At 33.8% G+C, this 26,975-nt stretch overlaps 1 protein-coding gene across 1 annotated transcript in view; it reads right to left on the bottom strand.

The window, feature by feature from the left end:
* Positions 1–26,541, bottom strand: part of LOC149776182 (gamma-aminobutyric acid type B receptor subunit 1-like) — a 99,457-nt gene extending 72,916 nt beyond the window's left edge. Inside the window, exon 1 of the mRNA XM_089942613.1 lies at positions 26,308–26,541. Within this exon, the coding sequence (XP_089798739.1) occupies positions 26,308–26,541 (234 nt within the window). The remainder of the gene's footprint in view (positions 1–26,307) is intronic.
* Positions 26,542–26,975: the final 434 nt, after the last annotated feature.

Here is a 26,975-nt window from a genome sequence, read left to right as displayed (position 1 = left end):
TTCGGATATCGGTCAGGTAATATACAATGCATTATATTTAAGCCTTACTCTAATATAATGTATGAACCATACACCAGTCAGCTTGAGAGACAATTAGGTCCCTAGACCAGTAGGCTTGAAAGATTATACCAGCTAGAATTTACGCTTGTACGGGTATTGATACAACTACGCCAATACAATGTAGTGAAAATACATGATATATTGTTTGTTAATAGCATTACTTTCCGTAAATTTATTTCGCTTAATCATTATTGTACTTCTATGGGGGCGCTAAACTAATCTCAGTTGTCGCCAATTTCTTTTCCCTCCAACACACACACAAAAGAAAATTACTGTTGTAAAAAGTATCATAAAGGGCTTCCCAATGGAATTTTCCTTGTAGGATCTGGCTGCTATTTAGTTAATGTTAAACCATGTTTATTCATAGATCCAGTTTGCTCTGCTTTTTAAACTAGAGGGTGGTTGATTTATCGTTGAATCATGAATTTATTTATGTTCTTCTGTTAAATAATTTTCCAGTACATAATTTATAAATTATGCAAAATTCGTTACACTAGCAGACATCAGCGACGTTTGAGAAGAAATCTCCAGAAAATATCACCGCGTCACACGTCCACCCCACCCCCCATTTCAAGACAATTCAATAAGTTAAAATGTAGATACTATACTAAAAACAAAACAGTCCAGCATTGTACGAAAGACAACCGCAGAGTGTAGATTGACTTATATATATATATATATATATATATATATATATATATATATATATATATATATATATTCTAAACTTCTCGCATGGTCTTTATTCCCAAATGAGTCATTGCTACATTATGAGATAACGCAAGTCGATAGACTGATTAATGTTCAATTTGTATTATCATGTCGTGCCTTTATCCATCTTCATTCGTAGTTATGGCGCTTATTTGTAGCTGAACTGATTCATCATATTATACAAAGAGTAACGCAAGAAAGCGTACAAAGAGGTAACAGAACACGACAAATCAAATAAAGCAAAATTAAACATATACGACAAAACATGCTGTCAAATTGAATTTAATCGATTTGGAAAATCTCAATCTTTTGTATAATGGAGTACATAATCTGTCGAGGAGAAATGAGATACAGCTTGGAATTTACTGAAGAAAGACAGAAAATATTAATCAAAATAAGTGGAAAGGAATGAAACATAAATATGATGCGAGTGGGAATTTATCTTGACAAGAAGTATCAAATATGAACACACAAACACTTCATAGAATCTAATACTTTTACTAGGAGACGAGATAGTACATTATCAGTAATTGAAAGAAAATATCGGTTTCATTTTCATCATGAATTTCAGACCTACAGGTGATTTGATAATTGAATCTCGTACAGTCGGATATCAAAACTTTGCATTCATATTTATTGTAAGATAAATTCCGTCATATAGGATGTTAAAGAGATGCTGAAATTTAAATTGCGTAAAGGTAAAACATGTCAACATGTAAATGAAACAAAGGTAAAACAAATGTACATGTAAATGACACAAAGGTAAAACAAATGTTCATGCAAATGACACAAAGGTAAAATAAGTGCACATATACGTCTTTAGTAGACGAAACCAGAAAAGCCTATGTAAGGAGATCAAACAAATCTTGAAGTAAATAATCAAACGTTACTTTAATACGTAGAGAGTTGGCGAATTCGTTAGATTTTATAAACCTTAGGTCATTTGGGCATTGTAAAAAATCTGTTACACGTAACCAATGCAAAATTCAAGTTTCCTGTTAAATAATTATATAGGAGTTGAAATGTAGAAAGATAAAAGTTTGTCAAAAACACAGATACGCACGCAGGTATTCCTACTGAAAACTTTTTGTATCAGTTTCAAAATTACTTTGGCAAACAACACATCCTGCCACATTCGTCTGTAATGGAGGGCAGCAGTCCTAGAATGTTTCTATTTAACACAGTTTTCAATTATAATTAACACTATATAAATATTTAGAAATCCTCATTTTTGTTTTCTGACAATGATCTATTTAACGCGCGCGTGCGTGTGTGTGTGTGTGTGTGTGTGTGTGTGTGATTCGGATTTTTAACGTAGCTTTTACAAGTTTTCAGTAAAATCGCTACATTGTCTACAGTGTGGCAGTTTATAGTAATGTCTAGCATCATGCTGCAGACTGAAGCATGTCCAGCTGGTCACATTATCCTGACACCAGGCCAACCAGTCCTAACACTAACCTTTTTCTTGCTGAGCGCATAGCTAGGCAACTGTTAGTACCATCTTAATAAGTCTTTGGTATGACTCAATCCGGGTTCAAACACGAGACCTCCCACATCTGAGGCGGGCGCTCTACATTCGCCACCGGAGCGGTCTGCATGAGCTTAGAGGAAATGGATTATAGTCTAGTGTGATTTAATTAACATCAGACATGCTCGGGCAAATAGGAATCAGACTCCACTAAAGTGTTTCAAGTTCGGTGCTGCTAGAATTACAGTTATAACTATAATGCGTAATCTTCGAGGTTAGTTATGATAATTTACCAATCAATGCACCATATTCAAGACCTCAGTTTCTAGACCAGTCAGCGTGCGAGGAAAGTGGGTCTCTATAACAGTAAGCTTTAAAGACGATTATAGGTACATGTATTTGCTCTTATAAGAGTAAAATATATACCACTGTTCCAAATCACAAAAGGATGGGCACACATAAAGTAGGAAATAGAAACGTAGTGGAAGAAAGTATTTAAGAATTTACTCGGTTGGAACCATTTTATCTGGAACTATTTTTTTCTTCTTCTGTAACTCTTTTATCTGGAACAATTTGATGTGAAAATATCAATAATATATTAAAGTACATATACTATAATATGTGGGAGGGCGTGGGTTCGATCCCCGGTCGAGGCATACCAGAGACTTTTCAAAAATGGTACTAACAGCTGCCTCGCTTGGCGTTCATCATTAAGAGGTTAGTTTTAGGACTGGTTGGCCTGGTGTCAGAATAATGTGAATGGGTGGGATATCATGCTACATGTCTGCGGCACGATGCCCCAGTGCTAGACATCACAATACACTTGCAAATTGCAAACATCGTAGCGACATGACTGAAAAATTGTTAAAGCTACGTTAAAAATCAAAATCACATCACATCACATCATATCACATCAATCTATATTGTATATCTATTAATCTCTAACAACAAATTTATGAAATAAAATATATTTTATCTGGAATTTTTAAACTAACAGACTGGATTTTGATGCATGTAATTTTGTGACTTTAGCTGTACTCAGATATCTGGATGACAAGTGCTTGAGAAAGGTGTTCTCCCCTTAAATAAGTCCATTAGTAGATACTAAATATATAGTGCATATGCTAATCGATAATGATAATGCATGTTCTAATCGATAATGATAATGCATGTTCTAATCGATAATGATAATGCATGTTTTAATCATTAGTGCAGGAATGAAGACCTTCATTGGTATGCTGTCTGCAAATGCTTGCCCCAGGAGAAATTTCAACACTGTGGGCTTTATTCTTCCTGATTGGTTCCGTTAAACGTTGCAACAGAAAGTAAGCAAAGAAATTAGGTCTGATCTATATCACGTGGACACTCTGCTGTACATACATGCAGTTTGTCTTACAAATATTCTGTGAAAACTGAAATTTTACATGCGGTTTTTCTCATATTTTCATTGAATATTTCATTTATATAACATTTCTTGAACTCACAAACACACACAAACACACGCACACAGACACACCCACTTCTGGATGTTAAAACGGGGACACTGTACGAAACAACAAAACAATTCTCAGTGGAAGCCACGAAAATCATATTGTTGACACTGACTCGGTCTCCTTGTATATATACAACACCTTTCGCTTGGTCTTTATACTCGAGTGAGTTATTGCCATTTTTATGAGATAAACCGAGTTGATAGACTGATTAATGCTCAATTTATATTATCATGACGTTCCTTTATCCATCTTGGCAGTTCTGGCGCTAATTGTGGCTGAAGTGATTCATTATATTCTACTAAGAGAAAAGCAAATAGTTGATGAAAGAATACAAATAGGAAACAAGCACGACAAATCATATAATGCCACAATGAAACCTATAGAGCAAATATAAACAATGCATTCAAGATTGAATTTAATCGATAGGCAAGACGTGAACCACTGTATGAATTATGTTTCTACATCTAAAGATTGTAAAGCACATATTTCGTCAGTTCAAAAGAAATTAAATTTAAATTTCTCAGGCATGTCGAAGAACAAACAGGAGATGCCTGTCTCATGTGAGGATGTCGGTATTGCTCATGGTTTGGTCCGGTTTACAAAACCAGCTAACATACGGCGATCTGCCAATTTATTTCCAGGAGGAAATGACTTGGGGAATTTTGAAAAGAAAACGTTTGAAAGGTTCGAGACTTGTAATCAAGGAGGACGTCACTAAAACAGAGGACTTCATGGAAAGCTGAAGTCACGCGAATTCATGGAATTATATAATGTTTTTAAGTTGACAAACACCAGCGTGATCAGAGTAAGACCGGATAACGAATCTCAAAATTAGGAGACTTTTTTAATCGGACAAAGTACAAGTGGTGTTTCATAGCTTGCTGTATTTTTGTTCAACTATTGTTGAATGATATTTTGATACTATATAGTCACTCCATCTCTCGTACGTTTTCCTTCTCACTTCAATTGGGAACGACGATGTTAGCTTGTTTAAGGTTTTTTAGGCAACGTTTCTACCAGTTACAGTTTGAGACCAATAAGAAGTAGCCACTTGCAATATAATGTAATATTACTAATGTAATCTTTCAAAAGCAGAACAATGCACACTGTTTTTTTATGCATATCTATATTGTACGTTCAATTATTGGTCTATGACCTTTGATTCTATGTTTAGACAGAGATAAAACCGCATTAATAGTGAACTTGTTTACAATTTCGAGTAATTTTCTGATTGGATGATTGACTATTGCAAAACATGTCACGTGAGGATTATTTTAAAATATATCGCGTGATGATGAATTGTGAAATATATCACGTAGGGATGAATTGCGACTTACAATAGAGACGCGGACATGTTTACATGTATAAAGACCGAATTAAACAATTATTATTATTCATAATTTCGATTACTGTTATTGTTTGAATATCAGTCTTTATATGTATTTAATGATGCAATTAGATTTAATTTGAGATTAATCATTTACTGAAATTATTTATTGGAATTACAAAGTGCTCATATGACGATCGGGACAAAAGCGACATATTGGGGCTATTGTGAATTCATTCAAATAAATTAGGACTATGCCATAGTGATACATCAAGACTATTGTCACTTGAACGCATTCAAGGATATTAGCACATCAGCACATTCAGAATTTAGAATTCATTCAAAGCACTCTATTCCTTTGGACTTGTGATAGTGCTTTTAGGATCACTTTTGATTTACTTCACAGTACTGTACGTTCCTCTTAAAGTTTCTATTTATAACGTAGATAATTAAATTATTTGTCATGTTTGACAAAACCTTTTGATTTTGACTCTTTCCGTTATGTAAATTAAGAGCATAGAGTCGTAGCGATTTATGCATTGTATCACTATTCATCATATGGAGAATGAGGATCAGTCTAGAAAGGGGTGAAACATAAAATAAACTATACACTGGTTTGACTGGCCAGGACTGGTTGATAAAGAAAATAAAAGTTTACCACGAATGAGTACCCAAATATATATGACGCATTGCACATGTTACGTGTTCATGACCGATGTCGTGTTGAAGAAATTGGTCCTACGTTTGATAATAATAAATAAGTTCATTACCTTAGCGGTGAAGTTTTCAGTGATCTTTTGCGTTTCAACCATTTACTTAAAAGCATAAATGGAAGAGTTTTGGATATTAATCTACAAGTGTAATTATAATATTTAACCAAAATTAACAAGATATTGCACACAATGTTCAATTATTAACTTCCTACAAATATATTTTCTTTGGACACGTGTACGATATTTGGACAGCAAGGAACGAAACATTTAGTAAAACGGCAACAAAATTTAAAGTAATATTGTAATCTTAGAACAGATACTGAATACTTTCGTTCTCACTCCAACCAAAACTGCATTTTTCGCAGCCTAATGTGTTAATTTTTTTTATAACGTATTAGTGACAATTATTCTATGAATAATTTTAAAATTAAAAGATATCACCTTGACATATTTAGTAAAAGGTTTCGCTCTGATATAAATCTCAGACCATTCCTTACTACTTATGTCTTTTTATTTTGATACTTGAATCCACGTTTCTTGGTTAAAGATTCTTTGTAAACAAAATTCAGTGAGTTTGATTTGTAAATTCATTCAATCTTTCCATGATTTTTGAATTTTTTGTATTAAGACGTTTTTCCAAAATCGTTGCATCCAGCTTTTCGTTTTATCATTTCGAAAGGTGTTAAATTACCGTGATCATAAACTAAGTCGTTAAGAACTTCACTGCTGACTTCTTTCCAGGATCTGTATTGATAGGCCTTTCTTGGCTGAAATTTGTTTTAAAAGTCATGGATAAATATTCTGTTGGAATTTGTGGTCTTCCTTCCAATTCGATACCGCCGAAGTTACCTATTTCCGAAAGCTATTTTAATGATCTAACTGAATTCTTGTAATTTCCTTCTCCCTAAATTCCCAGTATCCTTTATACTTCTGAATATAGTTGTATTGAATAGGTTATGTCACGCTCTAGCTTAATTTTCTAGCGATATTTTAACCCATAATGTTTTAATATACCTTATTAATGAATAAATTCGTATCTTAATTAAAACTCTTTCATTCTCTGGGGATACCAGTATATCACATTTAATTCTCTCTACTTTACAACCAGATATAAACTTAAATGGGTACGATTTTTGGATTTGGAAGTGCTGAGGGAAAGATATATGAATATTGGCAGAGTTTTTATAACAAATACTTTATCTACTACTGAAATGTGTCATTGTTCTGATTTTACCAGAATTTTCTTTGCTTTCGTTAGTTACTTCCCAAAATTAATTTCTACCATTTGTTATAAACCTGGAGAAAAATTAATGCCAATAAGTGTAAACATAGAAGAAGAATAGCTTAGGTCCAAACTGGGACGTAGTCTTTAATTGGAAAATTTCTTCCTTCCACTCCAAAAAGCCTATGTTTTGCTGTGGTACCTTAAAGTCCGGATAATAGAGGAACATTGCAAAATATTTATATCTGCCTTAAGAGAAAGATGAGAACAATCGAGAAGAATAAAAGCGTCATCGGCATTCAGACCGAATTTATACTCACCAACCAGTAGCCGTACATCCACATGTCGCCTTGAATGTATAGCTAAAATCATCTCAACACCGATGTTAAACAAATCAGGCGCAATAGACTGTACTATCAATTTAACAATAATGACGTATTTGAATTGTTTATGACGAAACAAAACAGACTAAATACTTAAACTCTGAATCACCAAACTTTAAAGATTGGAAAGCTTTTCCCACAAAACTCCAGCCTTTCGCGTGGAGGCCTTTTTCAAAGTCTATCAACAATAATAACATATGTATATTTTCATTCTCTAACTGACATCATATAAAAGCCTTGTATTTTCTTCATTTAATCTATCTTTCATGACTGCTCCGGTAGCATTGTAGTTAGAGCGTCCGCCTCCGATGCGCGAGGTCGAGGGTTCGAACCCCAACTGAGTCATACCAAAGGGATAAAATATGGTTCTAGCAGCTGCCTTGCTTGGTGCTCAGCATCAATAGGTTCGTATTAGAAACGGTCGGTCTGTTGTCAGTATAATGTAACTGGATAGGCCATAATGACCTCGTCCTTGACATCACTATAAACTGTCACACTGCAGACATCGTAGCGATATACCTGAACAATTTTTAAAGCCACGTTAAAAATCCAAAACACAGGCATGCATAAATTCTCCTTGAGTGTCACTGATTATTGATGAAAGAACTTTTTAATTCTAGCTACAATAGCTCCTTAAGGAAATATATCGTCAATATGAGTGATTTATGTCTCCAGGTTTAGAATATATTCTGTCATTTTCTTAGTTTCTTAGACATGTGATGACTCGTTGAGTCTGAAAATCTGAAAGTTTTACTATGGTATATCCATAATATGTTGATCTGTAAAGAAATCACCAAGGGTCTTCAAAAGAAATTTATAGAACTCTGCAGTAAATCCATCTGAGACGAGACATTTCCCAAGTTTCATCCGTTTTAGAGACATACCGTATTAATTAATTGCAAGTAGACACTCTGATGATTGTCTTTTCTCTTGACTACGTTTGATAGTGTGATTAGAATATCAATTTTGAGCTTCCTGGATCATCACGCTGATCAATTTAACTTTCGTACGATTTCATATAGCGCGTTTTGAGCTTCTAAGACATCTTCTGTGCTTGCTATGTTTGTCCTAATATCCAAAATAATTTCCGTTTTTGTCTTATTTATATAATTTCAACCGACTCGTGCCATTTATCGTCGAATCTAAATACAACACCTTCTCTGGAACTTTCTTATATTCATCTTATTCTGAGTTTTTTTGTTTCTATTGTCCAGAGTTCACCGATCTATGTTATCCGACAATCCCATACCAATTTCCAATGTTTCCTGTTAAATTTTCTTTGATTTTTCCAGTTTTGTTTTCCTGATTTCATAATAGAGTAATATATAGTTTCGACCTTATTTATATGTGCACAATTTTCGAGGACAGTTTATCGTTACAGGAAAGAGAAACACGGGAAGAGTCCTCTGTAACAAGATAACTGGGTTGGGGTCTGATTATAACAGAAGAACACTTTTGATGGGACAAAATACAATGTTTATTGATTCGTGCTCCAACAAAATCCAGATATTGGATATTTAAGAAAATATGCACGAACCTGATGATGTATTGCGATTTAAATGAAATGTGAACTGATGTGCAACATAAAACATTAAATAATAAAAAGACACAACGATATATGATTCAAACTGATTCCACACAAGCAGTAGAAAATATGATTCGCGTAAACATTTACAATTTCCACATGAAAATGATGTAGTTCACTGAAATAGTGAAATATGATGAGTTTTCTCTCAGGTAGTGAAATAAGATGAGTTTACACTCAAATAGTAACATATAATCATTCAAGTAGTGAAATACGATACGAAACATTGGGACATATATCTTGCGGAATCAAACACAAATCAGAAAGGTCTTTTCAGCCCCAACGCTCTGTTGAATGGTTGAGGAGCCACCACTAACGGTCTGCCCGTCCTGGTCTCCTTAAAGATCCGTAAGATATCTTGTTCTCTGCAGACGCGTTGGTCCAGAAGCCTTGGTTCTTCAATATGTGATGACCTTTATCTTCTTCCGGGCCAACGTCACCCACCGACATAAAAAACTGGATATAATACAACCAAATTAGCACCACGGCTAAACAACACCTAGAATACAGTGCATATAAGGAGATACAGCATAACTATCACTCCGTCCCTCCTTCACTCCTTCAGCGCTATACTCAGCATTCACCAGTCACCATTCACCAGTCACAGGCCATCAATCACCCAATCAATCAATCAATCACCAATTATTCCCTTCCGCCATATAATATTCATTTACAGTGTCAGTTATTTATGTTTTGATCAAATCAGTATAAGTATTGTTCCTGAACAGCTGAGCATTAAAGTTCCTATATCCGTTTTCACTTAGACACTTTAAAAAAGCCACACTCAAAATAATAGCTGAATGATCATTTTAGGAAAGTAAGATAATTGCATCAGCTGTATTCTTAAAATCTCGTCAGATGCAAGAACGTAAACTGCTCCACTATGTTTCAAAGGAGATATTTGCCTCCAGGCATACCTATTTAAGTCGTGATTTGAATTTCTCCAGGGTTCGATTAATTCCAGTTCGTTTTTCAGATCTTGGATCGCTGCTCCAGACGGTTGGTGTTTGTCGTATAACATATTACAAGTATCTGAATCTGGGCATTGAACAGTATTCCAGTCTCCACAGATTATATTTATCTCCAATACAAACATATATTTCTTTTGATTTTTAAAAAGCCAGGTTTATCATAGTTATGCCTATACAAATTCACACAGTTATTCATTTTACATGAATTGTAATATCTAACGTAATAAATCTTCCTTGCTTGTCACATCTATCTGTATAGATCGCGAATGCGAATTTGTTCCTAAGGAATATTGAGGCCCCAGCACTGTTACAGTGGCTAAATATACATTTGTATCCCCATTCAGCAGCAGCCCAATATATTTCAACAGTCGTTGTACTTAATAGAACATATCCCTTGGTTTAAATACTGAACCTCGAACATTCATAGATAAACCTTTAAGTTCTTATCCATGAAAACAGCAGAACATTTGTACATTTGCATGTTCTTGTGCATGAAGCTATGAAGTAAGTATCACCTTGAACGTGTCAAACACATGACTTTCACACTCACACAAAATACAAACATTAGACATACAACCATCCTTTAGAAGACAGTACATACTGTAGATTTGGCAGTTAAATATTGATACAGTGGGCAATACTCGACAACTGAATCTAATCCATCTGAAACAACTCGTATGCACCTTCGACGAACCTTACTGGAACTAATTCAATTTAGCTCACCAGTAGGCACAGAAAATGCGAGTATAAATTACAAGTGAATAAATAAAAGAAGACCAAAACAAAAACCGGAAGAAAATTAAACCTTGATCCACATATGTGGATGTGTCTTGCGAACGAATGAATGAGTTCGGATACGGGACTGAAATTTATTTTTAGATGAGTACGGTTGAAAACGATGAGTGAATGATTAAGTAAATGAATGTAAATATGAATGAAAGTTGATGTATGAATTGGTGAATGAATTTATTAACAAAAACTATGACAGTGGATGAATGAATAATGAATATATAGGTTAATGACAGAGCTGGTGAGGAAAATAATAACTTATGGAATGAACCAGTAAAGAATAAAATTAGTTAAATAGACCTCACCAAAAACAAAATAAACCCCAGGAAAAATACTTCTAATAAAACAAGCAAAAAATATGAACAACAAATTAAACTATTTAGCATCAAAATATAAGTTCCACATGCCTCTTTGGCCAATTTCATCCGGCCAATTCAAAAAGACACTTACATTCTAATTTTCTCATCCATTTCGTCATACATGTCATACTAGATCCATTTTCCTGATTCGTATTTTTTGCAAAGAAGCTCAAAGCCATTAAAGTACCATACACTTTCAATCTCCAGATGATTGGTCAAGTTCAGTGCTCTCCTGTTTTGCTTGAAATACTTCCGCTTTCTGAGAATTTGAAGTTTACAACACAAACACCAGAATTTGACAATCACTATCCATAACTGTCCCTGTCGGCAATAAATCCTAGGTACTATGTCCCTATTATCAAAGTTAATTCTTTTGACTTTGTTCAAAATTACGGAATTCTCTCTCTCTCTCTCTCTCTGATTTTCGTTTTCCTCCTTCTCCAGCCCTAACACTTTAACATTAGGCCTCCTCGAGTAGTGTTCGATTTGGTTTGAAGCTGCACTTTTTTGCTTCAAAATTTTGTCTGAGTCTTTCATGCATCTCCTCATTTTTCATTTTCTTTCTTTGCTTCTTGTAATTGTTCTCGCAACTCGTAGTTCTCAGTTTCTTGTGAATCAACCCTATCCATCAAATTTCCTGCCCTCTCCTTTTTTACCCTTTTACATTATACGCGCAGCTCTCTTCTTAGATCTTCCTTAGCGTTCTCTAATAATTCCCTCACAATAGTTCAGACAATGCCCATAAAGTCATCTTTTCTAACTAGGTCGTCATAATAAATGTGAAGACTGGATTTTAAATGCACACTCAGAGGCTTTGCTTTATTTCCGGAAAGTCCAAACTTCACTGAAGCCTTCATCCCTTAGTAAACTACTGTGTGATCTGGTTTTCTTTTGCTTTTTGCTTTGGGTGTTCTTTTCACTTATGGTTGTAGATAATACTGTTTGGACTCATTGTTTGACTACTCATTTGTGACACTAACAGATATTACTCACTATATGCCAAACATTCTTACTAGTGAAGGTAGCTTTCGAACATTGTAAGAAATAGGAAATTAAACTGAAATTATTGAGTCAAGTATACAATGTGAGCAATATCTTAAACAAGCACCACTAAACATCCATCTCTATTTCATCATCCAATAGTTCTAAATGGAAACACATTTTTTCAAACCTGTTTATGGTCTAACAGTAATGTTACCTACCCTGTCTTCCTTAAATATTATGAGATCATCATGACAATTGCTACGACTCTATGGTAACAAACTAAGTAACAGAAGGAAGCAAAACCGACAAGTTGTGTAAACTTTAATAAAACGTCTAATCATGAAAGTTATAAATGAAAATGTAGGAGGAATTTAAAGTATTATGAAGTGAATCCAAAATAATTCTGATAAAGTTCTATCAAAGTCCAAAACAATGAAAAGTTCCGTACAAATTTCCAGACCGGGACAGAACTGTTCCGCCAAGAATCGTGACGTTGTCAAGATGGCGTCATCCAGAGCTCTTTGAATAATTTTCAACAGTTCCAGAATAACATTATATCCAAAGTAACAGCACCTTCTATTTCCAATGAATAGTCCACACAATTGTTTTTTCTCTCGTATACTATCTAAGCACAACAAAAAGCATTCCTGTAGACCTGCAACAGGAACACAAGAAATAAGGATGACTCCAAAATCGGAATGAATCTAATTTATCTGGGGTTCCCGTATATATTCATTCTACTGCGAGTAAACACGTAGCGGATGTTATTACTCGTTTTGCCTTAAACTTGCATATGCATGTGACCTAGCTCATCCCATGGGAAATTGCTGCATTCATTTAGAATCGTCTAAACTCCATCAGCCCATGAAAAATTAAACTAAGGACGTAATTAAGTCTTATTAGTAAGATTGTTTTTAGTAACTGTCAACACATGCGTCAACATCTATGTATAGATCCTATGTACTTTTATGCTCTTAACAGCTTAACAGACTAGGCAAAATCTAACTAAATACATTCTGTTCAATTTAAAATATGAATACAAATTACAAAACGTAATTAACTTCACGTACCAGTTGTTAAAAAGAAAAGATATACATAATACAATTGTGAATCATTTCACTGCAAAAATAATAACAGATAACTACCAGTTTTACAGAGCTACCTCAGTAGCATCCATGTATGGCCGCCATTATTGTCCACGTCCAATTTGCAGATGAGTTTGGCAAACTCATTACTAAATTTAGCATCTGACTCTTTGGTAAAGAACTGAAAACATGTTGATCAAGAATGTATTAATATAGTTTTCTCTAAACAGAAGATGTCATCAAGGATACAGATAAAACGTAGGCTTGATCATGAACATTCAAAAATTCAAATTTATTAAACTTTTAATAACATCTTATTTGCAAGGTTTTATATTTGGAGCTGAATTAGTACCGTCAGTTCGGAAGCTTCCAGTAAACCCCGCTGCAAAATGGAATAGGGGGAAGTATATCTACAGTGTAATAATATATAAAATACTTCCTTAGACTAATGCGGTTCGGGCGATTGTGTTACCTATTTTTGAGTGATATTTTGCACATATCGCGAGTAAGTTTTCGCATAATGGCCACTGGATGCTCAATGTCAACTTTGAGCTTTTTTACACACATTATTATTTGTTTTCAAATATAGTATCACTCATAAGAATAGCTGATAATGTTTTTCTTACTATTGTTTTATTTCTATTTATTTCATTCTTGTCAAGTTGGTTTTCCTTTGCTTTCTTCAATTTTGATTTTTACGTCACTTTTTTTTAAATGAAAAACTCATGTTGTGTTTTTCTTTTTATTATCTTTCCTATTATCATAGATAATTATATTTTGTTTATTTTCGTTAATCTTTTCCGATATTTCCTCCAATTATGATCTACAGTATTACCATTAGCTTGTAGACTTCGATTACAATTAAAGAATTTTACATATCCAAAGCACTTAACTTAGACGCAAAACCTTATCAGCAAACCATATCCAACTGTGTCATCTGGGTTTTATCTGCAATTGTATTTGGTCAACTAAATTTTACACTTCAAAATCTATATTTGTTGTAACATGAATGACAAATTAAAGATTGTAACCATGAATTGTTAGGGATTAGAGAAGTGATCTCTGCACTACTTTAAACAAAAGAAATACAACATATATTTTCGTCAAGACAGCCATTTTAGTTTTGAACTGGAAAATTACATAACATCACCTTGAAGCTATGTGCTTTCAATTCTTTTTCATTAAATTCGATAGGGTTGGCAATCCCACTAAATAATAATGTTCAATTCACCATTCAAAGAACCAAGAGGGACAATGCTGGTAATACAATAAATAATTCTAGATGTATTGTAGAAAATTATAGATTTTCTCTGATTAATATTTACGGTCTTAATCGCGATAATCTAAAGTTTTGCTCAAAAAAAAGAAAAGATGTACCAGACTTTATCTGTTATTGTGTGTGTGTGTGTGTGTGTGTGTGTGTGTGATCTGGATTTTTAACGTAGCTTTACAAAAAAATAAGTCATATCGCTACGATGTCTGCACCGTGACAGTTTATAGTTATGTCTAGTACTGGGGCATCACGCCGCAGACATGTAGCATGATGTCCCAACCCATTCACATTATCCTGACACCAGGCCAACCAGTTCTAACACTAACCTCTTCATGCTGAGCACCAAGCGAGGCAGCTGTTAGTACCATTTTTGTAAGTCTTTGGTATGACTAGGCCTGGGATAGAACCTACGACCTACCGCATCCGAGGCGGACGCTCTAACCAGTAGGCCACAGGAGCGGTCTGTTTTATGTGATTATTAAGTGTGAGTTTAACTTAGTCATGGATCTTGAATTTGATATATGTACTTATAACGCCCTGAATTATCCCAGGCGAGAGCAATGGTTCATGAAATATGTACGGAACATATTTTCTTTGCTTGATATTTTGCAAGACAAATATTGGTACAAAGAGAAACACTTAGAGTAAAAGCAACCCATTTAGGCAAGCCAGATTAGAAATTTCTAATATATCATACTATCTTTCTACAGCAGTGGTAGAAATTGTAAAGGAACCCAGCTACAGAACAATCTTTCAAAATTTTAGTGATTTTGGCTTTTAAAAAAAACTGATAAACATAAAACGTTTGGGAAAGTTAATAACTCAACATTAAATGACAAATTGTACATCTGTCTTGTGATAGAATTCATAATTGCAGATGTCAATATATTTGGTCCATCAAACATCAGATTTTGATGAAATTCCAGCTTCTGAGGTGGTATTCTGTGTCATTGATCAATTTATTTAAAATGTTATTGTTATAAATTTGGGGCAAAATCATATCTTACTCATCCTTTGAAATAAGACAGGAAACCTCAATGGCGAAATTGTTTGTTCATGAAATTAATTCTTTTGGAACAAATTAAAAAAAAACTAATAAATTAGTATGAAAAATGTGGAAGGCGTGATAATACAATCAAGGAAAAATTGGATTAAAGAAGGAAATGGAATATTCGAATAAATGTTTAATTTGGAAAATAGAAAATATTTAGGTAAAATGATGCTTAATCAGTTAAAAGCTAATGGAACGTATACTGGCAATCCGAAGCCATATATCATGAGGTGGATCCAGTCAATCTCGAGTTTCCCTATAACTATAGGGATATTCCTAAACTGCACAGACAGAATCTTCGAATGGTCCTCTAGCCTTAATTGAATTAACATATAATAATAATAATAATAATAATAATAATAATAATAATAATAATAATAATAATAATAAAAGCCTAGGATCAGATAGATTTTCTTTTGGATAGATTATGGCCCATATTATTTAAGGGCAATTCATTTTTCATATGATTCTGAAGACCTTTGATCAACTGAAAGGAAGGTACGGTCACTTGTCTTCAACAAGGGGACAAACCAAAACAGCAATTGAAGAATTGGAGACCGTCTGTATACTTAATGTAGCGTACAAAATTGCATAAGCATTTATTACAGACTAAACCAGGTTCTTCAAGCAAGTATTGTTAAAGATCAGCTTTGTTTCACCAGGTCAATATGTAATGGGTAAATAACCCATATCATCACATGTCTGCTGCTAAAATATAACATATCTGGATATCCTCTCTTAATTGACTTGGGAAAGCTTGTGAATCTGTTGCATTGCCTTTCATAGGTAAAGTATTGGTAAATTTTGTTGGATGTTTTAAAATTTGGTTAATGCGGCTTTAAAAGTCATGCATTATTGTAGTTGGACAAAGTTTAACTTGGTTGGACATTAGCAATGGCAGCAGACAAGGTTATTTCTCTGCCCATTGCTTTCCTTCTATGAGCAGAGCTATTATCCAATAATATCAGAAAGAATCCGTAATATTGAAGGAAAGCATACATATTCTATAGAATATCTTATGTGACAAAATGCCGATTGACACTGCATTCACTCTTGATGGCTCAGAAAATTCATTGTAATCAGCAATTTATCTCATTTATCAAAACGCTTAATTATCAGCCCATAGTATAATTATCAAATAGCAAAATTAATCTGGACTGGAAGTAGAACAGATAATAAAATGAAATATTACCAAGAACACCATTTAGATTGAGATTCATCCTAATTATTTACCTTGGCATAAGATATTCAACAGAGCTACACAATCCCTTGTTCATAAAATGAGTTATTAAACGTACTTATTTTTACTAACGAGTTTACTAAGTCCGGCTCATATAGTGCTCCAGAAACTACTTTTTCTATCTTATAAGGTATTTTGAGTGGGGCAAGAGACAGAATTAAACGAAAAGTAACTATTACAGACTATCAATAGGGATTATAATGATTAATATCAATACATTTATGGAATCTATATTAAGACTGCCCGGATCAGATGAATGGTAAATCTCGAGACCGGCAAGATAAACATTTTATTTGCTCGTCTCTGAAATATAGAATAATTCGGAATAGATTTTTGTAAAAGAGTTTGTATATTGAGTTTTGGATTGATATATTTTCAGCTTACATAAAATAACATAAATGTATTGTTGCACAAAATGTGCTCCTTCAAACACAAATATGGATTAATCACATTATCATTATTTTGTAAATTAATTCTACAGTAATGCATAAACGATGGAAATAAATGGGACCTTCCATACAAATGATGTAGTAAAAGAAGACGGTTTGTGGATGAATCTTGATAAGTTTCGTAATTAAGTTGGAATACATACTAATTTCCTGGAATGTGGGGGGATTTCAGGTGCCATAAAATCAACAGAAGTAAATCGGATATAAGTGTTGATCTGGAATAGCCATGTATGTTCCCCTCTATAATTTGCAGAATAATGAATATAAAGGGCAGTAGAAGAATTTATAAAACACTCATTGGAAATAATGAGGCAGATTCAATTTGTAAATTTAATTGAGAATGAATGGAATAGGCTTTTCCTCTTGCCTCACAATGTAACCAAAAGTCATAGACTTAACTGACTTCAAACTAAGATTTTTTACACACACTTTTAGCAACAAATTATTTTCTTAGAGAAATCGGGAGGAAATTCACGTAACGTGCTCCCTCTCTCTCTCTCTCTGTAAACTCTCTATACAAATTGTATCACATGTTCTATTGGAGCGACCCAAAACAGTATAAATATTGATGAATTAAGTGGAATTAAGAGTGAGTTCACACATCTCTATAAACATCAAAGAGAGAATTTCTGCTTGGCATACCATATCACAAAAGATCAGATGATGTGATTGACTTATTTTCATTCCAGTTAAAATTATATATTTATAACTATATATATAATAATGAATTACAAATTATGTCTCCTTTGAAGACAAAACTGAAGCTACACTTTGTGTCAGAAAGGTATTCTGCAAAGCGACACTTTGTGTCAGAAAGGTATTCTGCAAAGCGACACTTTGTGTCAGAAAGGTTTTCTGCAAAGCGACACTTTGTGTCACAAAGGTATTCTGCAAACACAGACTCCAGTACGAGAAATCAGTTTTACAAATTCCAATCTTACATGAGCCTATTTTGTTACTGCCACTGGTATATGTGCAAGGACATAGACAAAAATTTAAATAGTTAGGGTTCAAGCGAATTGTTGTGTATCATATACCCATGCTTATGCGTCTTCTGAAAAACTCCATTATTGTTTTTTTTTTTGGAAGGGCCTGGTAATTATTTTCCTTAAATCAGCAATTTTAATTTTGATAAATGTGGTATTTACCATACCACCAGATACATTCCATAGTTCATAAAATAATGAGTTGCTTCTGACGCTTAGCTGATTCTCTTGTTGATAGCACTTTATGCTGCAAAGAGAAGGACATTACATAATACGATTTCAGTTGCATTTTCGAACGTCCTTTACTCATCGGTACCGTGAAAGTACACAAAGGATGTGATAAGGACATTGTATTGGCACCAGTTCTGTTGTATCGCATGTCAATTATAAATCGAAATTAAATATAACGGACATAAACCAAGAATAATAAAGTACGAATTGTAATCAGACGAATTATATAGTAGGATATATATTACGTGAATAACATTGGAACCTTTTATGCATCACGTAGCCACATAACCGAATATTTACGAGAAAGAAACGTAACTGGTTATATTAGAAAAGTAGCAATATTAATTTGCCTATCTCTATACACATTCTAACGTAAAAGCTATCACCTTAAACAGGAGAAGTTCCTGAGCTTCATGTTTACACGAGCGCACTCCAGGAATAACACCTCTGGTAAGTGAAATGTGGTCTCTCTCGTATTTGTAATCCTGGACACATTTCCTGCTTAGTTTCCTCTTATATTTTTTAAAAACTTTATATACATTTCAGTATCAATCAAAAATGCTAACTCAATGTTGTTTGAAGTTGAGACTATTTAAAATATAGAAACTAGTATTTCAGCCTGCTTTACAGGGCTGTGTTTGACATTCGTCTGTCAGTAATGTTACAAGAGCCTATGTATCATTACACTTAGGCGGCACGCCTTCTCACAAACGCATATAGTATTGTCTGTTTACAACAGATAAACGCAATCATTTCTTTTTACGGATACGAAGCGTTTCACGTTGGATCTATTATAGAAAACGGTCAGTCATTTTGAATATGGATTGAAGAAGCTTTTGATCAGTTTTCATGGCAAGGAGAGTAACGATGAAAAGGTATGCAAAAGCGGTGACAATGCAGGTTCATTAATCCTTCATTTGGAATAGTTTATGACCGGTATTAACAATTACAAAATCTACATAAAAGCATGCACGATAAATATGCAGCGGCAAAGCATGTGTAATAACCGGAACTTTGCCAATGTAACGGAGTACATGTATGAGACGACCTAGCAAAAGAAATTTAAGCTAAGTCAATTTATGGTCAACAAATTTCAAATAAGTCAGTGTTTAATTAAAAGATTAAGCTGAGTGTGTACATATCAGTGCATAAAAGCGTCTTTGCATGAAAGAAAAATATTTTGGATAACTTTACTTTAAGGTTACAGAGATTGTGAGGAGAATGCAAATTGGGCCGACTGATGCAAATTATTGTATCCGAAAGAAATTTTCCATGGCGATCGCTGACCGGAGAAAGCTTCTGATCCCTAAGATTAAAATGATAAAATTCCAAGAAGGATGGTAAGCATGTGAGGCTGGACCTGGAATTCTGTCCTGGAATTGTAACAGTCCCACACACGAAAAGTTTGTAGAAGATGGCTCTAATAGCAAACTTTCGAATTTTGATTTTCTATTTCTGCATTAATTTCGGACAAATGAGAATAAAACATTGGACAAATCTGGTTTTACTTGTTAGAATTTTTCGGCATATTAAAATAAAGATATGAAATGTTCGGCGGATGAATTGTTTCATTTGTTAGATGTTCATGAACTCCCGACATTACAAATTGTACGTAACCATTTTGATACTAATTTATAGATAACGCGTGATAAGCATTTCTTTCAGTGTCGAAAATATATTTATCTTTCTTGTTACATATATTTGATATAATTTATATTTGATTTAAGTTGTGCTTGTTTTGATTGTTTGAGGGTTTTGGAGTCTTTTTATGTTCTTTACATGTCAACATAATGTAATTTTGTTTACTAGGAATTTTATATTTTCCAGAAAATTCAGTTGGATCTGAGTTTTCCTTAGATACCTAATAATAGAAACAATTGTTTCTATTTTTGACTTAGTTCCTGGCCTTGATTGAGGGTCAAGTAAACAACTTTTTCTAAGACTAAAATGATTGGCTCTTATCAAGGACATACAGGGGCTATGTGACTTTTACATGTAAACATTGATTATGTCATTCTCTATTTCGCAAAGGAGAAACATAGCCGATTGGTTTGATTATGACTGTATCGATGCTTGAACATTATGTATTTAGTCTTTGCATATATTAGTATTAATATGAGCAAATATAAACTCGGTGTAAGAAGAGGTAGATGTTTCAAGCAAAAGAAAAACTGAGGGAATTGAATGCTTACAATAGTATGCATCTAAATATTCTTGGAGGCTAATCTCACTTAAATAGAGCGCCTAAATTATAGCATATTAGATTACTAAAGTAGTTTTGTGAATGAAATTGTTTACATCTTAAACCACGTAGTCCCATCATGACTTGGACAGCAACTAATCATTTTAAAATAAAAATAGAACTTATTTACGTGGCTACTTCTAACTTTGAATCAATGTCAGGATCCAGGTCAACACCTAGTTGCAGATTTTCGCTTGAGACCTCACAAGCCTTTGACAACTTATATTTAAAATTAGAAACATAATCAAGAAGATTAATTTCAGAGTCGTCATTAGAAAGAAGTTTCTCTTTCAATACCTTCAATGGTCCACGCACAGTGTCCAACAACTAGTTCAAAGGGACTGAAACATACAGATTCTTGAACTGATTCCCTCACAGCAAATGAATGCATTCATCCCCATCTTTACCCGTATCAAAACAATATGATCGAATACTATTTTTTAAAGTCTGATGGAATCATTATAATGACCCTTGCCTCTCAAGGTGATAGGCAGAAGATTTGAAATCTTGGGTACGTTATTCGTACATAACTTGCTGGAAAATACCAGTTATGAAATTTCAGCCCTGATCAGATTGGACAGATTTGGGAATGCCAGATTGTGTAAAAGAATAACTTTATCAAAGTTTTTGCTTGTTTTAGATTTTATATTCCTCATTGGAATTTCCTCTGGAAACCTTGTTGACCAACACATAATGGTTAACAGGTACTGGTTACCTGACTTGGTTTTAGGTAAGGGACCAACACAATATACCATAGTTCTACTAAAAGGTTCGTCAAAGGCAGGAATATGTTGTAGATGAGCCTTAGGTATTTTCTGATTGGGTTTTCGTATCATTTGACAAGAATGACAAGATCTACAGTATTTAACAACATCACTTTTGATATTTGGCCAATAGAAGTGAGTTAAGATGTATTAATCCCTAAGTGACCAACCAATACAGTCTCATGTACCAGACTCAGTGTTGTCTGTCTGTAACGTTTTGGAACTACAATTTGATAGTTCACTGACCATTCATCAGCAGCAGGTACCTCAGGAGACCTCCATTTTCTCAGAAGAATTCCATTTTTAATGAAATAACAGACCGGAACTTCAGTAGCTTCAGTTTCACTAATGGCCCTTTGAAACAAACAGGAGGTCTCATGATCATTTTCCTGTTCAACGACAAGTGATTGTCGTTTATCACCGTGATTAGAACAAAAAGAATGAGTCGTTAAAAGAGAATCACTGTGATCAATACATCTGATTGATCCAAACGAGGAGTAAAAGGGACCTCATAAAAATCCTGACCAATACATGGGCCAGCTAAAGGAATGCTTTCCTTATCAACATCATTCTCAAGAGCTTTCTTTTCCATAGCTCTGGTAGCTGTACAAGCTGGGAATAAATCAAGGAATTCTTTTCCAATTGGATCGACTTTCGGATCCAAGCAAGGCTTCTCAGTTACAAGTGGATTAACCACATCCTTGGCTCCAGCTAAGTCATTGTCTACTATTGCATGAATGCCCTCAGCGGGTAAAACTTACACTGTTCCGACTGTCACGGGTCATGAGACTAAGTCTGATGAGACATTACTAAGGCCTTACTCTACTCCCTGAATAAGAACACTCTCATTACAAGAAGACTTCTCAGAAAAACGCAAAGTACCTGACATTAAAAGACTCTGAGAAGCAGATATGTCCCTTATACATTTAATAGGGATATGATTGGCCGAATCATCCAAGGGTGATTTACAACCCTTCAATATGAATGATTCATAATTCTCCATAATAATATCAGACTAGTGTTTTTTAGACCAAACAAATGTATTGCTTTCAATTCATCACCGTGACCTTGACCTCTTAGAAATATGAGCATTTGGAATAGATCTGTATGGTTTTGATGCATATTTGTCAATTTGTAGCAATCAGAAATAAATTGTCATTTTCCCTTGCAATAGGTACATGTAGGAAGAGACAATGATCTTGAATCAAGCTTCTCTGACGTTTGATGTTTAGAAGTTGTGCTAGTTTGAGTATTAAAAGGGCTTATATGGCTGAAAGACTTTTCTGCTAGAAGACTGTTGAGTAGAAGTCTTATTTACAAAATAAACTTTATGAGCTACAGCATAAATGTCAGCGGCACGAGCGGCATTTTCCAAGGTTTCGATCTTATGTTTGTCAAGATCAACCCTAATGTCACTATGGACACAGTTCTTAAATTCTTGAACCAATATGAGTTGTCTGAGACTTTTCATAATCTTTATTAACCTTACTAGAAGAACACCACCTATCGAAAACTGCTATTTTTCTCTAGCAAATTCGACATGAGTTTGTCCAGCTTCTTTTCTATAGTTTCATAATTTTTGCCGATAAGCTTCAGGGACTAACTCATAACACTTTAGGATGCATTCTTTAACCACGTCATAGTTACCACTTTGGTGAACTGACAGTGAATTGTAAATATCACTAGCCTTACCAGTGAGTACACATTGTAATAGCTGAGTGTAATGCTCCCTTGGCCATTTCAAATTTTCCGCAACTTTTTCAAAACGAGTAAAATATTTGTCAGCTTCTTCTCTAAAAGGGGGCACTAAACTAATGTTCTTTGCATAAATTTGGATTTGAAGTATGAATGTGCTTTTCACTTGCCAGTTCCATTTCTTTCATTCCACATTGATATTCCTCTCTTGTTTCTCTTCCTCCAACTGTAAATGTATTTCTTCTTGCTGTAACTATATTTGTTCCTTTGGTAACTGCATTTGTCTTTCTTTCTTTCTTTCTTTATTTCTTATCTAACTGCATTCGCATCGTTTTTTCTTTCTATCTTTCCTGTCTCTCTCTCTCTCTTTCTCTCTCTCTCTCTCTCTCCACTTTCTCACATTGTAACTGCATCTGGTTTTCTTGTAACTGCACTTGTCTTTCTTTCTCCTTTTCTTCTGCTTGTAAATGCATTTGATTTTGTCATTCTTCTTTCTGAAGCTACAGCTTCCTCAACTCCAATTCCATCTTGTATTTTAATTTCAATTCCTTTACTTTGGTGTCAGAGTCTGATACAGACTTTCTGATCGAAACCAAAGCACTTTTATCCAAAACGTTCTTTCTAAAAAGTACGGAACCAAAAGATTTTTGAGTTTTTGTTTCGTTAGGGTAGACTTTTTCTCGAAAAAAAGGAATTTTCTGGTAAGTTGAATCAATTCATCTCTTTTGAAAAGATGTAATTGTTCCTGGGTAGGATTTGAAAGAAATATTTCTACTTTTGATGAAAATGTAGAAACCGCTTGCAGAGTTCATTAAACATTGGAACACATGGGGAATTCAAATTTCAAAAAAAAAAAAATTTCTGAAATATTCTAGCAAACTCAAAATAATCCCTTGGACGAGCCCCAAATTCTTATGTAACGTCTTTAGGTTTGAATAAACAGTAACACAAGAAAGAGTGAAAACAACAATCTTTGAAAATATAATAATTTATTTCCCTGGGAAAATACTGTAAGAAAGACAAATATTTGAACTTACGGTTTTAAGAATTAAATCCAAAAATAATCAAAGAATAATCCACGAATACAATTTTAGAATTCCTAATAATAAAATGTTCTGATGATTTCAAGTTCGAGTCGCGACGAAGAATCCAAGATGGAAGATGATGACGTATGCTGTAACATGTAGTGTGTTGAAGTCTACAGTTTGTTTAGAAACAAAAAATATCACTCCGGTTTTGGAAATCCGAATAAAATTTTATATGAGCTGTCTTTGTTAATGAATTTCGTATGAGCACAGGTATATCTCCAGGAGAAAAAAAAAAGAATTAATACTTTTGAATCCAACTAATTTGACAAACTCCAAACGACACAACACTTTCCAGTGTAAAAGCCCAACTGAGAATATCTCTCCAAAACAAAGGTATTGTATTCTAAAACGCAGTTGCAAAATCGAACAGGGGTGGGGTCACATGATTGTGCTTAAACCATGTAGTCCCATCATGACCTCAACAAGAATGAATCATTTTAAAATACCACTAACTTTGAGTCAAGGTCAGGATCCAGGACAATATCTGGTGTTTACTAAAACGAACAGTCGAGGTCAAATTATTTTCTAAAATTGTATAATTTCCTAGCAAACAGAACTAGATTATTTTGACATATAATGAAACTTTTTTTAAAAATACAAAGATTTTAATAATTACAAACAATTAAATCAGATATAATTAAATCAAATATACTTAACAATAGACACAATCTTTTAGATCTTAAATCTGAAACGCGCCTTTCATAGCATTCAAATGAATACCGTGGGAATATATTTTTATCATGGAATTGACTGCATTCAATTCGTTAAATAATTCTGAGAATGAACATTTATAATTTTCAAATACAAGTCAGTTGCCTTTATGAATTGTCTTGAATTGTATAAATATGCTACCCAGTCTCATGAAATAATCTCTCACATTGTCAAAACGCCGAACGTAATGCCCAGTCGGTGATTATCTTTGTAGGAAAAAATGTCTTGAAAGGGCTGATTTTTAACTCCACAAAAGAGTTTTATAAGTGACGGCATCTACATAATTTCCTATCTTTCTTATCATCCAGATACCAGCGAAACTCCCAAACTCCAGCGATTCCTAAAATGGGAATAATCTATTCGTAAACAGGATATGTTTATGAGAACTTTGTCCATCCGAAAATTGGTTTATTTGCACACACACACACACACACACACACACACACATATATATATATATATATATATATATATATATATATATATATATATATATATATATATATATATATATATATATATATATATATATATATATAGTTTGTTCGACGTTCCGTCTATCCAAACACTTTTCTTGTTCACTTTTCTTGTATTTGTATATATTATATAATGTCCATCTAGAATTACATATGCAGAGGTGACTCTATCTTTTACATCATTTAAGGTTTTGTTTTAAGAAAAAAATTGAAAACCACCCATGAAGTGTTAAAGACCGTAATGTTTCAAATGTCGTGCACATGAATGAAAGGATTTGAATCAAATTTCCGTCACCAAATAATAATTTTCTAGGTTACAAAATCGAACTTGAAATATACATGCATCTTCATGGTCGCGAAAACAAAATCCTTCTTTTCCTATTAGAGTACGCATGCAAACGGTTGCTCTATTTTTTCTCGATCGTTAAGTATGGAGGGATGCAAACTATGACTAGTCATATTTTGGATTAAGTAGCACTCTGCTATACAGCAATTGAGTTAGTTAATCGTGTTTTTAACCAACTGGCTCGATGTTTGTTAACCTTAAATATAACTGGTAAGAGAGAGAGAGAGAGAGAGAGAGAGACAGAGAGAGAGAGAGAGAGACAGAGAGATAAAGAGAGATACAGAGAGAGACAGACAGACAGAGAAAGAGGGAGTTATTTTTTTTTTTCATTCACAAACTGCATACATTCATACTTTCATTTACCTAATATTGGCAAGAATGGATGGATGAATGAATGAATGGATAGGTGCAAGGAAACATGCAAGGAGGCCAAATACATTGGACTGAATGAGTTTACGAAAAATATAATTACCGAACGGTTTTCAATTCTGACAAATTGGAATATATTTTAAGAAAAGTTTTTAAAACTTCGTTGATTTTAAACGTGAAGACTTTTTTCCATTTCATTTAATTACTTTCGGAAAATTATAAAATTCAAAACATACCTGTGTATCTCTCCAAATGAGGTTGAGATTGTAATCGGGTAAGATATCCTCCCGTGCGTTTACATGATCGATGCCCATTTGCATGGCCGGAAGGCATGCGCCTCCTCCTGACCACACGTTCCCCGTCATTGGCAGGAATCCCATCAGATTTAATACTGGTTTCTCTGCCACAGCAACAGCAATTACAAAATACAAAAGCCAGGGAGCATTTTTGTACCATCCTTCTTCCACCATTTCCTGACAGTTATGTTCTAAGCATTGATTTTATCCTACCTTTGTATACTCGTCCGCTAGCCTTGACTGCAGGTAATAAATCCAATACCAGCAATTACTTGAAAATAACAACAAATAAGACATAATGTAATGCAGTGATACGTGGAAAAAATTTCAGTTTATGGAAAGTTCTTAATTAATATGTGTCATAATAATCTTTGAATTATATTCCACATGCATGTAAGCCGTCTGAGGCGATCAGTGTTCGGAAACCAAATTATAATTATTAGGTAATGCTGATATATATATATATATATATATATATATATATATATATATATATATATATATATATATATATATATATATATATATATATAACATACAGCTGAATAGTCAGATAACTATATAATGGTGTGAAATTAGTAGTTTTTGTACTATAGGTAAACAGCGCG

The sequence above is a fragment of the Sinohyriopsis cumingii genome, chromosome 18 (assembly GCF_028554795.1).
Source record: "Sinohyriopsis cumingii isolate HCF-2022 chromosome 18, ASM2855479v2, whole genome shotgun sequence".
NCBI classification, from domain to species: domain Eukaryota; kingdom Metazoa; phylum Mollusca; class Bivalvia; order Unionida; family Unionidae; genus Sinohyriopsis; species Sinohyriopsis cumingii.
This window is presented reverse-complemented; position numbering and strand designations above follow the sequence as displayed.